This window comes from Rattus rattus, chromosome 8 (assembly GCF_011064425.1).
Source record: "Rattus rattus isolate New Zealand chromosome 8, Rrattus_CSIRO_v1, whole genome shotgun sequence".
Taxonomy (NCBI): domain Eukaryota; kingdom Metazoa; phylum Chordata; class Mammalia; order Rodentia; family Muridae; genus Rattus; species Rattus rattus.
Window position 1 is genome coordinate 55,121,815 of NC_046161.1, and position 17,292 is coordinate 55,139,106.

A 17,292-nucleotide genomic window follows, 5' to 3' on the forward strand; every position below is an offset into this window, starting at 1 on the left:
TCTGACATGACCAAAGAGTCTCATGAAGGAAGTCACCTTAGTCTCTGAAGACGTTGCTTTAGAAAATGTTTATGCTAAGACTGGGGAAGGATGGACTTTTGGTCGCGGTGCCTGCCTTCCTCTCCATGGTGTGTCTCCGTGGGATATCCTCTGCTTTCTTTGGAACATGCCAGGCCCCTTTCAGCAGTGGTTGCCTGTCTGGGTTGGAAATCCCCCTGGCTGGTTCTCATCAGTCAGAGCCTGCTCTGCTGCTGGCCTCAGAGCAGCGTTTCCTGAGTACCCACCCTGACTCCCGCCCAGCTCTCCCATCTCAGCTTCCTGTGCTTATTGATAGTTCCTCATTCCCCTGCTTTACCCTTTGTATGTCTCCATTAGAGCATCTCCTTCTAATTGGAGGGAGATTTGGGCTTAGCATTCCCAGGGCTGTCCCTTACATACAGTATGCATTTCACAATGGTTTGCTTATACAAGTGCCAATGTTTGTATTCTCTCTCTCTCTCTCTCTCTCTCTCTCTCTCTCTCTCTCTTTTCCTCCCTCCCTCCCTCCCTCCCTTCCTTCCTTCCTTCCTTCCTTCCTTCCTTCCTTCCTTCCTTTAACTGTAAGGGACATTGGATCTGATTTTATTATGTTTGTTTATTTATTTGAGACAGGTTCTCAGTGTGTTGCCCTGGCTAGTCTGGGACTCACTATGAAGACCAGGCTGGCCTCAAATTCCCAAAGAGCTATCTGCCTTTGCCTCTTGAGTGCTGGGATGAGCCCACATGAGGCTGAAATTTATAATTCTACGTTAGGATTTTTTGTTCGGTGAAGTGGAACTAGCTTAGCTAGTAGAAAGAATACTGGCCAGGAAGTTCTGAAGGTTTCTAAGTGTTCTGTGGCTGCCTCAGAGCCAAGGGGATCCTGAAGGGTAGGTTGACAAGCTCCATAAAAATGGGAAAGGACAGGGCTAGGAGAGCTTCAAGCCCATACGCCCTGGAGACAGCTGGCCCTGTGCACCTCCTTGTTCTTACTATTCACCCTGGCAGTCCCCTTTAAATCAAAGCGTTAGTGTGCCCAAAGCTGTGGGCTGCTCTCACTGACCAGGTGTTGGAGGGGATTGTGGAGACCATGGTTTGTAGCCATCCTGTCAGGGACACAGGCCACAACCTGAGGATGGCAACTGGCATCTGTCTTAGTCAGTTTTTCTGTGGCTATCGCAGAATACCCAAGACGTGGTGTTTTTTTTTTTTTTTTTTTTAAGTTGTTGTTTTTGTTTTGTTATTTTTTTGACTCAGTTCTTGAGGCTGTGGAGTTTAAGAGCATGGAGTCAGTGGCTTTCAGGTTTGGTGAAGGTGTCCTAAGAGCAAGTGCAGGGGAGCGGCACCCACACTCAATAACTGCCGTTCTGCTGGTAACTAACCCAGTTCTTCAAGAAAAGCTTAGTTTCTGTCAGTGGCAAATCACCAGTCACACAGAAGACCAAATTCAGTGTGAACAGTTAGACCTGTTTAAATCACAGCATCTGGGAGGTGGGGGCCGCTGGGCTCCTAACCTGGGAGGGCCGGAAGTACCTCCAAGCAAGAGTTCAGCTCTAGGACACCCAGGTGTCCCTGCTTGGCTCGTGGGAAACAGCCCATGCATCTCGGCTTAGAATTGCTCCGTGGGGAGGTGAGAGCGGTGGAGTCAGCTTGGCCTTTCACAGAAGGCAGCTATAAAGAGAAATTATCACCTGTGGTTTGCATGAGAACGCCTTGCTGTGCATGGGGAGGGGCAGAGGGAGGGGTCAGCTCGCTCCTTCTCCCATGTAGATCCTGGGGAGCCGACTCAGATGTCAACCTTAGCAGAAAGGCACTCCCAGCTGAACCCCTCACCGGCCCCAACTTGCCTGTATTTTAAAGTCTTCCTATTTCTTTACATCTATAGCTTTTTCCTCAGGAATTCCTATCCTAATACACTCAATGTTGAAATCATATAGATAAAAAAAAAAATCTCAATTCAACTTTAAAAAGAAAAACACCAACAAAAGATGGAAGGTCTGTTAGTTAGCTCTTGTTCACTGGGACAACAGCCCTCGGGCTGTTGACTTATAAACATTGCGTGGTCAGATACCTGGAGGCAGGGGGCTGCCCACATGCCAAAGAATTTTCCAGCAACTGTCGATTGTGCATCCTGTGATTTAATTCAACTTGACACTGTTTACTTAGAGACAGTACCAGATCCTGCAGGCCGGGGCAATCAACTTAGGTATTTTGGCTCAGGCTTAGAGTTCCGTGTCCGTGGTTGGCCCTGTCACTTTTAGCAGTGATGAGTCAGGTGTCAATGGGACAGGAATGAGAGGGCTGTGGGGGAAAAAGAAGAGGAAGAGGAAGAGGAAGGTAACCAGAGCTTTTAAAGAGGCCACCCTCCGTGGTTTATTTCCCCCACTTGCCCTGCCTCGTGTCCTCTGCCTCCAGGAAGCCCAGTATGTATTCATTAATGGACAAATCACATCCTGAGGCCAGAGTCCAGTCACCTCAGGAAGATCCCACTCCAAGAACTGTGCTAGGATCCAAGCCTTTAACGCATGAGCTGTTAGGACATTTCAGAACCAACCCATAGCAGGGAGGTTATGGGTAATCTCCCATTCATTTGTAAGCGTGAATACACTCGAGGTTTTCTGGACTGAACATGTGTTTCTTTTGCTGCCGTTTTGTTTTTGAGACAGGGTAACTCTGATTGTCCTGGAATGCAGTATATAGACCAGGTTGGCTTTGAACTCACAGACATCTTCCTGCCTCTGCTTCCTAAGTGTTGGGATTAAAGGTGTGCACTGCCACACTTGGCCAAACACACATTACTTTACATTTTATATCATTTCTGAAAAAGTTACTAGTGTGCGTTTGGTATGAGTGAGGTACCCGTGTTCAGACCCGGGAGGTCTGTACTTTGTGTGCTTAGCCCTTGTATTATTTACTTCACTGCTGCAGTGATAAAGCCAGGACCCCATGTGTCCTATCCAAGGAAGTTTACAGATCCCAAGGGAGAAGCCATAATGGCAGGGGCAGCATGGCGGCTGGAACGGGAAGCTGAGAGATCACGTTCCCATCCGTCCACACTTAGAAAGCCGAGAGCATGAACTAGCTGGACGTAGGGCATGGCCATTTAGTCTAAAAGCTGTGTAAACTGGAAGTGGGGCAAGGCACTGTTCCATTAAGCGCCTTCTCTGAGGGACTTGCTTCCTCCAGTAAGGATCTATAACCTTCCCATACCACCTAGGGACCAAGTTTTCAAATGCCAGAGCCTCTTGGGGACATTTGTTCAAGCCACTACAGGGTTTAAAGTTACCACCCGGTTAGACCCACCTAGTGAAATAGCTGTTTTGTGTTAGAATGTTGTCTTTATTCTGGAGAGACAGCTGTAATTTGACTTTACCATAGGTGTTTTGGATAGCTGCATTTGGAGTTGATTATCTCCTTTTCAGACCAGCATAGTAACTAGCCATGGAACTCTCTTTGTTGGGGGATGGTTCATTGGGAAACTCTTGCCTTAGAAAGCACTGAGACTCATGAGAAAATGCTGGAGAGTCAGAGAGAGGAGGAGTCCTTGAGGTTCACTGGCCAGCCAGTCTAGGAGGTGGCTGCCATTCCTCAGAATGACACCACAGGCTGGCTATTCAGCCTCTGGGACCACACACACACACACACACACACACACACACACACACACACACACACACACACGCATGTGCACCTGTGTACACACAAACACATACAAACACATACAGACATACACAAACACCTAAAATTGAAGAAAGAAATGCATGCGTCATACTTCATGGTCAACACTGGAGCTTCTTCATAAAAATGGGCTTCTTGCTTTCAGGGGTTTCTCAGGGTCACTGTTGCTGTGATGAGACACCATGACCAAAAGCAGCGTGGGGAGGAAAGGGTTATTTCAGCCCACCAGTGAAGGAAGTCAGGGAAGGAGCTCAAGGTGGAAACCTGGAGACAGGAGCTGATGCAGAGACCTGCTTTCTTATGGAACCCAGGACCACAAGCACAGCGGTAGTCCTGCCCACAGTCAGCTGGGTCGTTCCCCATCAACCATCAACTGAGAAAATGCACCACAGGCCAATCTGGTGGAGTATTTTCTCAATTGAGGTTCCTTTCTCCAAAATGACTCTAGCTTGTGTCAAGTAGAAATAAAACTAGTGAGCACACAAAAGCTTGCACCTGCCCCTGCAGGGCTGTGTAAAATGCCTGGCTGCCACTTGCCAAGATACTCTGAGGTGTGCATGGCAGAGAGGTGGCTTCCTAAAGGACTATGGGCTGTGCCTCCACTGCTAGTGACACATTAGAGGGCCTCCCTGGTAACCGGATGATACAGCTCGAGGTGTTCTCCACCACGTATTGAAGTGTGAAGGAGCAGTACGTGAATGTCGGAGGCGGAGAGGCTGGCTCATAGCACACACAGCGCCCTGTGCCAAGCTATGACAGCTACTGTCGGCTCGCAGCCACTCTCACCCACCTTGGCATTGTAAAAAGTTATAAATTTGTATCAATTATATTAATGATATCTAAGAAATCATATTTATTTTTTAATTACTGCTGGGCCAAAAATCCTAACATAATGTAAACTATCAACTATAAACTGTAGCAGATACTCACTGTTGAGTGTGCGGTCCAGGGTTATGTGTCCATTGTGCAGCAGATCTGCAGAACTGCCTCAGCTGACAGCCGAAACGGAAACTCCCCTTTTTCATCAGTCACTCCCCTCCCCCGCCTCGGACAGTCACCTTCGGTTTTTGTTTCTAGGAATTAACTGCTTTTGATTCCTATGAAGGTGGCCTTATACACTGGGTGAGGGGCAAGGGAGGGAAAGAAGGAAAAAGAGAGGGGGAGGGGAGAGTGAGAGAGAGAGAGAGAGAGAGAGAGAGAGAGAGAGAGAGAGAGGGGAGGAGGTGGGGGACTGACACAGTATTCCCACAGGACACGAATGCCTTCACTAAGAACTGTATACTCCATTGTATCACTCGAGGACCGTCTGTGCTGTGTCTGCTCCTGGCTGTTGGGAGGAATGGTGCCGTGGGCTTGGGCATTCTTTCGAATGGGTGCCCAGAAGTGGAGAGGGCCCGTGCTCCCTGACATCTTTCTTTTCTTCTTTTGATAGTAGTTATCCTAATGAGAATAAGATAATGTCTCAACAAACAGTGTTGGGAAAACTGGTTAGCCACAAAAAAATGAAGCTAGACTCTTACATTGTACCCAGTTGAAAAGTAAAGTCGCCCACATGCTTACAGAGACAGACGCAGGCCTTACTACTGTAAAACCTTCAGGACAGTGGTGTTCTCACATATGACACCGAAGCAGAAACTTGCCAGAAGAGTCATCTCAAATGTAAACATGTGTACATGCGTGTGTGTGTGTGCACACGTGGAGGTCAGAGCACAACTTGCAGGAACCTATTCTCCTCTCCTGTGTGGGTCCTGGGACTGAGTGGATGCCTCGTCTTGCTGAGCCATCATGCCTGCTGATGAACTATTTTAACCGCGGAAGGCTGACAAAGCGCACCAGATAGTCTTCCTGCATTAGCTGAGATGCCATCGTCGGTCCAGTCATTGGTGTGTGACACTGATCGATCTTTCTATCATGAATTCTTCTTGCACTACAGTGATGGGGTTTGCCAGTTCCTGATCATAACACTTAATCTTTCAAACGTGCTGTTGAATTTGGTTCACCCTGATCATTTTGATTGTGGTCAAAGCATGTAATCGATATCTTGATGTATCTGAGCATGATATAAGATGTAGTTCCTAAAAATAGAGCTGGAAAATTATACACCAACATTATCACAAAGCACCCTCCATTTTTAATAATTGTTTAATGTCCTTAAGTAGCTAGTCTGTAGTCGCGCTCCTAAAAGAGTTAGTTTGGTCAAGGACTGATATTCACTGCTTGTGTGTTCAGCTGTTAAGGGTCCAGTGTCCCTTTTAAATCTGTCTACTGTCATCTTCCTTTTTTGCTGTTTTTTTTTTAGATTTATTTTATTTTATGTGCATGTGTTTTTGCCTGCACACATGTATGTGCACCACGTGTATACAGTACCCATGAAGGCCAGAAGAGGGCATCAGATCACCTAGGACTGGACTGCAGTTCTAGTTCCTCTGCCAGAGTAGCCAGTGCTCTTAGCCATGGGCCATCTCTTCAGCCCTTTCCTGGGCTGCAAGTCAGGAAACCATGATTTGCCCTATGCTAGATCTTTCTTTTTATTCTTAAAAAAAAAAAAATTGTTTTTTAAAATTTCTGGGTGGACCAGGGAAGCAGGTCCTGAGCTTCCAGTCCTTCAACTACAAAGCAAAGGGAGCAGCAGAGAAGACATCTGTAAAAAGTCAGGACTGCAACATCCCAGGATGCACCTGTGGTTTATCATATCTCTCTCCCCCTGTATTTTTTTTTTTGTAAATTATTATTTCTAAAGGTTTCAATGGATTTTTATTTTTAAATCTTTGCTTAGATTACGTCAAAGGTGGTGGTATTCTCGGCCATCAGAAGGTGTGTGTGTGGGTGACCCCTTTTCTGTGATGTCAGCAATCGTAAGGACCTGGTCCAGAGACGTGGGCTGAGTGAAATCAGAAAGTGAAGTGCCTTTCTGTCCCCAGTACCCATGTAATCTTGAGGGCTCCGTTGGTAGTGCTTGCCTAGCATGCAGGGAGCCCCGAGTCAGACTCCCAGCACCTCACAAATTGGGCACGGCAGCCCACACCTGTGCTTCCAGAACCAGGGCAGGTGGCGCAGGAGTCAGAAGTGTGGTGATATCGTCCTGGGTTAGCTAGAGTTCCGGGCTAGCCTGGGTGAGGTGAGACCCCATCTCAAAAGAATAGAACAACCCAAAACAGATAAGCTCTGTCAATGAGTTGGCTACCCCTGAGATAAAGCTGATATAGGAACGAGGAAGAAACACTTGAAAATTTTTTTCTTTATACTTCTTTCTTCATTTTAAGAAGAATTTTCTTGTAGTAGTATCCTTTGGCAGGAGCACTTGTAACTGACTGATCCCTTCCACTTTGGAGGTTATTATCTGTCAGCCCCAGCATCAAGCTTTTCAAATGCATCCAATCTTTGATTTTTTTGCAGATGACTTTTCTGTCTCTGTCTTTGCTTTGTAGCTGACGGACCTGGGGCAGTATAATCTGCTCCCCTGGTATACGCAGCAGGTGTGAGCTCCTTCTTAAACCACAGCTAATAGCTAAGTCTGTTGAGCCACAAAGGCAGACCCAAGGTACATGGCTCAGGACGGAGGACCAGAAGAATGGCTTTTTGACTGGGAGGTCTGTGGACCCCCTCACAACTAGCTGAGCCACCCACAGCTTCCTGCCGCTTCTCGGGGCAGTACAGATCCTGCCTAGGGAACAGAGAGTGGGAGAGAGAGAGGACTCAGAGACTGGAATTCTTCTCACCCTGACTAGGAACCCAGTGGCTACCAGATTACCTATTTAAAAGTCAGTTTCATGGCTTCAAGATAGAGAACTGAGACCTCTGTTGTGTATAAACGTTGGAAGGGTCATAGAGGGACGGGTGGAAGTAGGGTATAAGGATAGAGGTGACTACAATTTGAAGAAGGGTCCCTTGTACCAGTTAGAGGGGTAGGGTGGAGTGGTGAGCAGTATGCTCAGGCACAGGGGTCTGGGAGGCCTCTGAGGACATGACATTTGAGAGTGACCCAAGTGGAAGCTAGGGAATGGGCTTCCAGGTCTGGGGGCAGCAGAGTCAGGGCTGTACTCTGTCTGGTCCTTAGGAAGCCACTGTGGAGTGGGTATAAATAGGGCAGGATGGTGGCATCTGGGGCAGCTATCTGCATGAGGGCACATAGCCCAGCCCCTGAATTGAGAGGCCCTTGTGTGACTTTGGAGAGTTCTTCCAGCTCCCCTCTTTTTTTTTTTTTTTTCTCTGCCTTTGCTGGCCTATTTCTAGAAAGAATGTGCTTGCTCTGTTACCCCAAAAGGTCAAGGCCTGAGTTCCATCCTGGATCTCCCCTGAAGAAGAGAGACTAGGCTAGGCGGAGTCTCCGGGGCCAAGTGACCCTTTGGTATCTCATGCAGTCTGGGAGGAAAACACCTTATTGTTTCCAAAAGAATTCAACAGGGCGTGTGAGACTGTACATGCTTTATAATTAGAATATGGGCCTCATGGCTTACATTGCAACTGGAGGGAACCGGTTCCTTGTTGGAGTTCATGTAGCATTTTCAATAGGCAGTGTAATCTCTGGTGGGATGGTCACCTCCTTCCTCTAAGCCTGGCTCGGAATGTCACGTTCCCATGGAACAGTTTTTGTGACTATGTCTTTTAGAGGGTCTCTAAGTTATTCTCATGCAGATGTAGTATGTAGAACACAGTAAACACACAGACACACACAGATACACACACAGACACACACAGATACACACACACAGACACACACATATATAGACACACAGACACACAGACACCAAAATTAGACCTCCTGATCTGGCAGAGGGAGCAGCCCAGGTAAAGTGGAGAATCTTGGCGGTGTAGAAAGTATGGAGGGGTTGTCCCCACATAGCTGTGTCTGCTGTGTCTATCTTTACAAAGCTCAGCTTTGGGATGCATTGTCTTCTGTCAGCTTTAATTAGTTTATTTTACCGTGTTTTGTTCGTCTCCACGAATCCAGAGCATCTGACTTTCCACCAAACAGTGTTTGCTCATTCTCACAGGCAGGGCGCTCAGCTTGGAAGTGCGGAGTGCCAAGTGTTAAATTTAAAGTTTTAAATTAAAATTTGTGGCACAGTCTCCACCACCGTGCTTGGCAGTGCCCTTGTCCCTTCTTGTTTGACATGTGAGGAGACAGACTGGCAGCAGTCGTAAGCTGAAACCTGGCTGTAGACAGAGCTAGCCAGCCGGGGGTACTAGCATTCAAGGTGGGGTGTGTGTGTGTGTGTGTGTGTGTGTGTGTGTGTGTGCATTTCCTTAAATGAAAGCATGACACATTTGCTTTAAATAGAATTTTATATCCTGTTTGTTTCAGGCTAGTGTAATTCCATGATAGATGACCCTAAGATTGAAACCGGCTTGAAATACTGTTTTGTTGAATAACCAGATTCGTCTGTACACCTCCCACCTCCGCGGCGTCTCCTCGTCACACACTAACACTGACTGTATTGACGTGGTCAGCGTGTTTCACAATGTGCTTGAGTCATTTCCCCAGGAGACCTGAGTTTAGTTACTCAGAGGGAAGGCATGCATTGACAACAAGTTCTCAGCCCCCCTTCTATCACCCAGCTGTCAGGTTCTATGGAATCTAAAATAGAAACTGCCCTTGTGTGATGCAAGCCACACACTGCTTACCGGTCACTTCGGAGGTGGCCATTCTTGTGCACAGCAGTGCCTGGGCTGCAGCGTGGATGAAGCAGGATGTGGGGTGCCTTCCAACGGGGTCCCTGAAAGGGAAAGACTTTGGAAGCCAGCCGCTCACAAGAAAGTAAGAAAGAGGAGGAGGAGTTACATACCTGACTCGGGCAGTGCTGCTTCCTGTGCTCGGCCGCAAGGAGGAGACCCTTTCAGCCTTACGATGGTGGAGAAGGATCCAAAAGATGAAGAGATTAAGCCTGGAGATCCAGGCTACGTGCAGCCTGGCATGTGAGGGGAGTCCCTTGCTGGACATCTGCGGATTGGCTTTGTGAGCTGCAGAGATTTGTAACTTAATGCAGCGTCCTTGACGGTTGCAACACGCCACCAGGAGCGTGGCTATGATGAACTGTTGGCTGCCTTGCGCTTCTAACCACTCAGTAGGTATCTGTGGGACAAGGATCCGCACACCGGCTTCTCGTGTGCTTTTGAAGTGTCCTGGTTTACTAATGACAATTTCTGGGCTGATGATTTTCCTTCTGGCCTCGCCACAGTGTTAACGACCACTGACAAAAGCTTCTGTGTTTCTGGACTTAGAAGGCACAAGATAGAATGTTAGTAGTGGGCGGTAGTACTGTTAACTGACTTTGGGGCAGAACTGGAAATGGTGCTTAATGAAGTCGGACGTAAAATTACTCACACGAGACTCTAATCATGTTGAATTGTCCTCCTCTTCCTCTGCCTCCTGCTTCTCCTCCTCCTCTGCCTCCTCTACTGAAAGCCTTCCTGTGGGGTTCTCAGTGGTTTGTGAGCTATGGGGAGCTTTTGTGCTGCCTAGCAAGTTTCTTTGGGGATCACGATGGCGGTTTTAGGTCTGAGGATGAACTAATCAGTTAGGGCAGTATTTGTGTGGTGAGCATGACCTAATCCTCCAGGCACTTGACAGCCCAGCGCCTCTTCCGCCTAAATCCACTGCTGCTCCCCAGGCCAAGCGCTGGGCTGTCTTGCTCTAAAGTGAAAGAGGTGAGGCCGAAACCCTGAGTTAGGTTCAGGTTTTGAGTCAAGAGCATTGTTCACATGTTGGCAGTTTGGAGTTAGGAAGTTAGAGGAAGACGGGTTGATTACTAAATTTAACCTCGGTGCTTCATTTCTGAGGTCTGTGGATGCTCAGACCAGGGTCCATTAAAATAATTCTCAGGAGAGTTAAAAAAACATCTTCATGTTCAATTTTTGTATTTTTCTCTTTTAAGTACTTCATGTGTCACTAGGAGGAATTTACTATAAAGATTTAGGAAGTTGGTGGGCTTTTTTTTTTTTTTTTTCTTGTTAAACATGTAGAGGATTTTGTGGGCAAGGGATTGATGACTTTGCCAATGATGTGACAATGCTTGTATCTTACAGAGTTGTAGAAATAGCACTGGCTGAGCATGGGATTTAGCAGTGACATCGTAAACATCTTTGCGTGTGTCTTCATGAGAGTGCGCACATATCATAGCTCATGGCCAGAGACCAGAGGACAACTTGTGGGAGTCAGGCCTCCTCCTACCCTGTGGGTTGCGGGGATTAAACTCAGGTTGTCAGACTTGGTGGCAAGAACCTTTAGTGTCTGAGCCATCTTGCCAGCCCAATGTGGTACTTTCCAAGATTAAATCTGATGTGCTTAAAAACGTGTGTTCTGTCACCCAATATTACCTTTTCCTCCGTCTCCCGTCTAAATGTTAAACCACACCTGCACTTACATATATTATAATGTATGTATGTAAGCATAGGTGTTTACATTTTCTTTTCTTAGAAATTTATTTTTATTTTATGTCCATTGGTGTTTTGCCTACGTATATGTCTGTATGGAAGTGTTGGATCCCCTGGAACTGGACAATTGTGGGCTGCACTGTGGGTCCTGGGAGTTGACTCTGCAAGGGCAACCAATGCTCTTAACCACTGAGCTGTCTCTCCAGCCCACGTTTACAGTTTGATCTCAAGTTCTGGTGCATCTATGCATTGAGAAAAGATCTATGTCATTGGCCTCCCGGTGTGCTCTCCGATCAAAGCCAACACAACCTTGCTGTGGTTGAACTATATATTGTGTGCCACTTCCTCCTGGTTTTGAAATGACCTTCACCTTCCTTGTAAGTTTATATGCACTGAGTTTTTGCAAAAATAAAAAACGTCTGCTGGCAACGGTGGTGGTGGTGCATGCCTTGGGAGACTGAGGCAGGAGGATGGCCTCAGTTTGAGGCCAGTCTGGGCTCTATAGGGAGACCCTGTCTCTTAAGCAACAACAACAACAAACAGACAAAAAGAACAATGCTTTAGAGTCTTTCTTCTTTAGTTTCTTTTGATCCTAATGTGTAGGTATGATCTATCCCTTATTCTATTGAATATTGTATGTGTACAGTTGTATTTCTAACACTTTTGAAATAGGAGTCATTATAGCGTGTTACAGTGCACAGAGTTCCACTAACTGAACCTAAGGATGCTGGGAGACAGTAACCAGAGACGTCTGTGAAAGTGTGAGCCATAGGGGGACAGGGAGCTGTCAGGGTCAAGGCCCAGCTCCACCACTCAAGTCATTTGATGCCAGGAGTGTGACTCCTCTCCTCTGTTAAGAGTATCTCATAATTGTAGTTCTCTGGGTAGCTTAAGGGGTTACTCCTGACTTGGGGTGGATGTTCAGTAATTATTAATTTCCTTTTTTTTCCTTAAGATGCTAACAGGATATCAAACATGTAAAACATACATTTTCTTTCAAGTTTAAGGCAGATAGACTTCTCACGAGTCATGATTTGAGGAGGTTTTATAGGCCTTTAATCCCAGCACTAAGAAGGCAGAAGCAGATGGATCCCTGTGAGATGAAGGCCAGCCTGGTTCCAGGTCACTCAGGGCTACATAGAGAAACCCCATCTCCAATAAGTTAGTAACTAAATACGTACGTAAATAAATAATCCGCTGTCCCGGCCAAGTGAGCATAGCAGAGAGAAGGGGATTTGGGGTACAGCTGGGAACTGAGTGATACACTCTGAGGGCCTTCTGTTTCCTCCCCTCCATAAGGAAGCTGACTAACATGGTCTGCCCTGCTTCCTCTCTCCTTTTCTTGTAGCTTTCAGCAGAGTGGAATAAATACGATGACCGGTTGATGAAGGCTGCTGAAAGGGGGGATGTGGAGAAAGTATCCTCCATCCTTGCCAAAAAGGGCGTCCATCCAGGCAAGCTGGATGTGGAAGGCAGATCGGCGTGAGTATCCCCCTGTCACTGAGGTCTGGGTAGAGCCCTGGGGTCCAAATGCCATCTGCCAATTGTGGCTATCCCTGTTGTGACTTTAAACATCTGACACAGAACCGTTTACTGAGAACTGTTTTAGACAAACTAACAATTGCCCTCCATTTGATACTTTTCTGTGTCCAGCTGCTTAGGTAAAACCCAACCTGTGCTATTGGGTATTCTCATTGGCAAACTTTTCTTCAGTCCTTATCATATTTGATCTTTGAAGCAGCCAAGTGGAAGACGCAGAGAGAAGTCTTCAGAATGTAAATAGCTTGTTCTGATCTCAGGACTCCTGGAGCTGGGATGTGGCCCCAGCTTTCCACCTAGGAAGCATTCTGCAAAGGATGCTGTCCTTTCCTCCATGCCCCAATTTGAGTTTTTCATTTAGATCATTTGTTTCAGCAAAACTGAGCAGAACAGAGAGGAGACAGAATACCTGGTGTGCCTCAGGGAGACACACAGTTAGAGAGCCCATCTTCTCTGTGTTTGTGTGAACTGACTGACTCCCAGCTTACTCTGTGCCTCTGAGCCAGTGTCTCTTACCCACCATCCCAGATCTGCACTGTTTCCTTTCTTGTTGAGGCTAAGAGGCAGTTGGGTTAAAGGGTAGATCTTGATTCTGTTAAGACTCTTAATTCCAGCCCTGGCAACTGTAGCCGGGAGCCCTTCCAGCGCCAGAGGTGAAAAGTCCCATTTCCTAAAATCCCTGTCTTAGCCTTGCAGGGGCTTTTGTTTTCTTCAAAATTGTGTAATTGGAAGCCAGATGCTAAATAGAGAAGTGAATATTAGGAATCAAACCACTAATGTTTGATGTAGATTATGACTTTGGAATGTGTAATATTTCAGTCGAGCAGAGTGAAGCTACAAATTCAGGTTTTAACAGCAATAAATCTTGAATCTGTTGGCTTCACAGTCTTTCAGTTTTGTCCAGCAGCTAGCTTTCTGTCTGTCTGTCTGTCTGTCTGTCTGATTGCTTTCATTGAGACAGGGTATCTCCATGTAGTGTTACCTAACTTCACCAAGATGTAGACCAGACTGACCTCAAACTCATAGAGATCACCCACCTCTGTCTCCCAAGTGCTAGGATTAAAAGGTGTGCACCATCGTGCCCAGTCAAGTAGCATTCCTTCTAACTGATAGATAAGTGAATTTTTATTTTTTCTCCTATTTTTTTTGACAAATCTTATGCTGTTTGATGCGGCTCGTAGCACAGATGGTAAAATGTAATCTCACAAGTGAGCTGTCTGTCTAGTCTCTTCTTTCCCCAACAGTAAAACAGTAAGACATTGGGTGGTAAAGCCCTCTGTGCGTGTGCCCACAGTTCTCGTTCTTTCGGTGTTTGGAATGGATGGTTGCTTGAGTGTCCTCTCTTGGTCAAAAGTTCATTTGTGGGATTATCTTTGCTAACTGAGCCACACAGAATTAGTGTCATTTGGTGTCGCTTTATTCCTGTTAGACCTCCAGGTTTTCTTTGTAAGAAGTAGTCTTCTACCTGGGACTCATAGGGCAGAATGTTTCTCTTTACATTTATATGTATATAACTACATATTGTTTCTTAACGAAAGCATTTTGTATTTAGCTAACTTTAATGTGTGCTACAGATTTATCTTCTATATTATCTCCAATGGCAAAACAATTTTAATTTGAAGTATTTTTTTTTTTTGGTTCTTTTTTTTTTTTGGAGCTGGGGATCGAACCCAGGGCCTTGCGCTTCCTAGGCAAGCGCTCTACCACTGAGCTAAATCCCCATCCCCTAATTTGAAATATTTTATTTTCAATTTGTTTTGTTTTTTGTTTTTCCAGACAGGGTTTCTCTTTGTAGCCCTGGCTGTCCTGGAACTTGCTCCGTAGACCAGGCTGGTCTCGAGCTCACAGAAGAGATCCACCTGCCTCTGCCTCCCAAGTGCTGGGATGAAAAGTGTGCACCACCATTGACCAGCTTAACTTTGAAAACCTTAAAGACACTTTTATTTTGAAAACATTTTGTTTTCAATTTTTTATTTTTACTTTTAAAAATATTTTATATGTCTGTCTGTCTGTGTGCATGCCCAAGTATGTGTATGTGGGCATGCAGGAGCCCACAGAGTCCAGAAAAGTATATTGGATATTCTGTAACTGGAGATATAGACAGTTGTGAGCCATTGAGTATGTGTACTGGGAATTGAACCTGTGTCCTCTATAAGAGTAACCAATGTTCTTAACCACAGAGCCATCTCTCCAGTCCCATGTTTTGAAATTCTTTTAAGAAGCAACAAGTACTTCTTAATATAATCTGGTTCTAGAAAGACCCAGGATGGGGGTAGTGGTAGAAACCGAGTTTAATGATCAAGACTAACCAATGTAGGCACACAGTCTTGTAACTCTAACTTCAGTGGATCCAACACTCTCTCTGGCCACCAGACATCCTCAAGCACACAGGCATAAACACATAGACATACACAAACACACACATGTACACAGACGGATATGCACACAGACATACACACAGACAGACACACAAAACATAGACATGTACATTCAGACATACACACACATACACAGACACACATACTTGTACAGACATATACACAGAAAGACACACAGTCATATAAAGACATCCTCCCCACACACATACACTACATATATTTAAAAAGAAGAGGTTCTCTTAGTTACAAAGCAGTGTTTCTGTAAAGCTCTTTCTCATATGTCATGCGCAGCTCTGCACACACGTTTCTATGATTGACATGTCTTCTCCCTGCAGCATGCCTGCTATTTATAGGTCTGCAGTGTAGGCAGTGGATTAGCCGGGGATCCTGCTCTCGTGTGCACAGTCAGTGTCATGTTGGGCTGTTATGTAGACCACAGTCTTTATAAGTTGGTGAGCTGAGGAGTGCAACCCCCCAAACTGGCATTTCCATAGTCTTAGGAGTCTAAGAACCTCAGTGTAGAGGAGGCACTCCTGCCTCCCTCCAGAGGGCCACACAGTGTGTTACGGGGTATGATTTTCTTCCATGTTTCGGAAGACGGAATGATGGCCCGAAGGTGTTTGTCCTATTAAAATGGGGAATGAATTCGGCTGTTAAGAAGGGCTCTTCTCCTGTGTACTTGGAGCTGTACGCAGCCCCGCTGTCCTCACAAGGAGCTTGTTCTCATCTGTCTTAGTATAACTAGACTCACATAATGACCTGGTATCTGAGAATGAATTTGCAGGCTATTGTGGATTTTGTCTCTTGGCTTTACTTGCTCAGACATTTGCGAGTGTGACCTCACACTTGTGTCTGGGAGTGTAACAGAAAGCAAAACAGACAGTAACTGCTTTTATTGAGTTTGCAATTGACTGGGAAGAGAACCACAAGCCACAGAAAGAATCAATATTGGACTTATATGGCATAAAATGTTACTTCTACAGGACTAGTGAAGGTAGGGATGGGGTGCCAGGAGAATAGGGGTTCAGCAGTGGGAACATGAGCTCCTCTGTTCTGGCCAGGAAAGGCGCCTCCTGCTGAGAGTGAGCCCAGCCTGGACCTGCACTTTCATGCATGCCTTTGCCTGACATTTTCAGGGGAGGTCCTCTTGCCCAGGACCTCCTTCCAATGTCACCTTGGATTCCGTGTCTTTTACCCACAATGCCTATCTCCTCACAAGTTTATATTTGGATGAGTTCTAGTCAGTAGCAGTTTATTCAGTAAAGGTTTTATTTTACATGGATGTGTGGATGTGTGCACACATGTATATGGGAGCCAGTGGGGAGCAGAAGGGGCGGGATCCTCTGGTGCAGAGTTATGGGTTAAGCCAACTGATGAGGGTGTTAGGAGTTGACTAGAAGAGCAGCAAGTACTCTGAACTGTGGGTTCCTCTCCCTAGCCCCAAAGTTAGCATCTTAAGCAGGCTTGACCTTCCTTGTTAGGGACCTTGATCAATGGGGTCTGCTTGTGTGAAATGTCAGCCACACGGGTGGAAGAGGAAGAATTCAATGTTGATAATAGTCACTGTTGGAGGGAGAAAGCATGGGCTAGCTAGACAGTGCAGAAGAGAGAAAGTCTGGTCTACTGTGGCCTTAACCCTCTTCTGTAACTTTCTGGAGGTAATTTCTCCCTGGGGAGAGAGGGGAGACAGCGGACCACCCACGACTTCCGCCCGCTTGCCTGCCAACCCAAGCCTGTTCAGCTACATCAAACTTTTTTTTTTTTTTTTTGGAGCTGGGGACCAAACCCAGGGCCTTGCACTTGCTAGGCAAGCGCTCTACCACTGAGCTAAATCCCCAACCCCAGTTTCAGTATATTTTAAATCAAACAAAATGACCTTTAGAAATGTTCCAGTGTGGTTGCTGGTAAAGTGGCTTAGTGAGTAATGCTTGTTACTCAAACACAAAGACCAGAGTTCTTATCCCTGAACTCATGGAGATGGGGGTGCAAGAAGAGGTCTGTCTGTCATCTCCTGAGCTCGAGCCCAGGGAGTGGAGATGGGTGGGCCTGGGGGAGTCTGGTTGGGCAGGCTCAAGTGAGACACCCTGCCTCAGTGAGTAAGACAGAGCCTGATAAAGGAAGATTCCTGGTGTCAGCCTTGGGCTTCCATGTGCATTCACATACCCTCAAACACACGCACGCACGCATGCATGCATGCACGCACACAGACACACACACACACACACACACACACACACACACACACACACACACACACACACATCCATATACACATGCCAACCAAAAAAGCAAGAAGATAAATTCC

General features: G+C 46.2%; 1 protein-coding gene across 1 annotated transcript in view; it reads left to right on the top strand.

Annotated features, from left to right (window-relative positions):
• Uaca (uveal autoantigen with coiled-coil domains and ankyrin repeats) overlaps positions 1-17,292 on the top strand; it is an 87,872-nt gene that overhangs the window by 37,009 nt on the left and 33,571 nt on the right. The window contains exon 2 of the mRNA XM_032909561.1: positions 12,419-12,552. Within this exon, the coding sequence (XP_032765452.1) occupies positions 12,419-12,552 (134 nt within the window). The remainder of the gene's footprint in view (positions 1-12,418; positions 12,553-17,292) is intronic.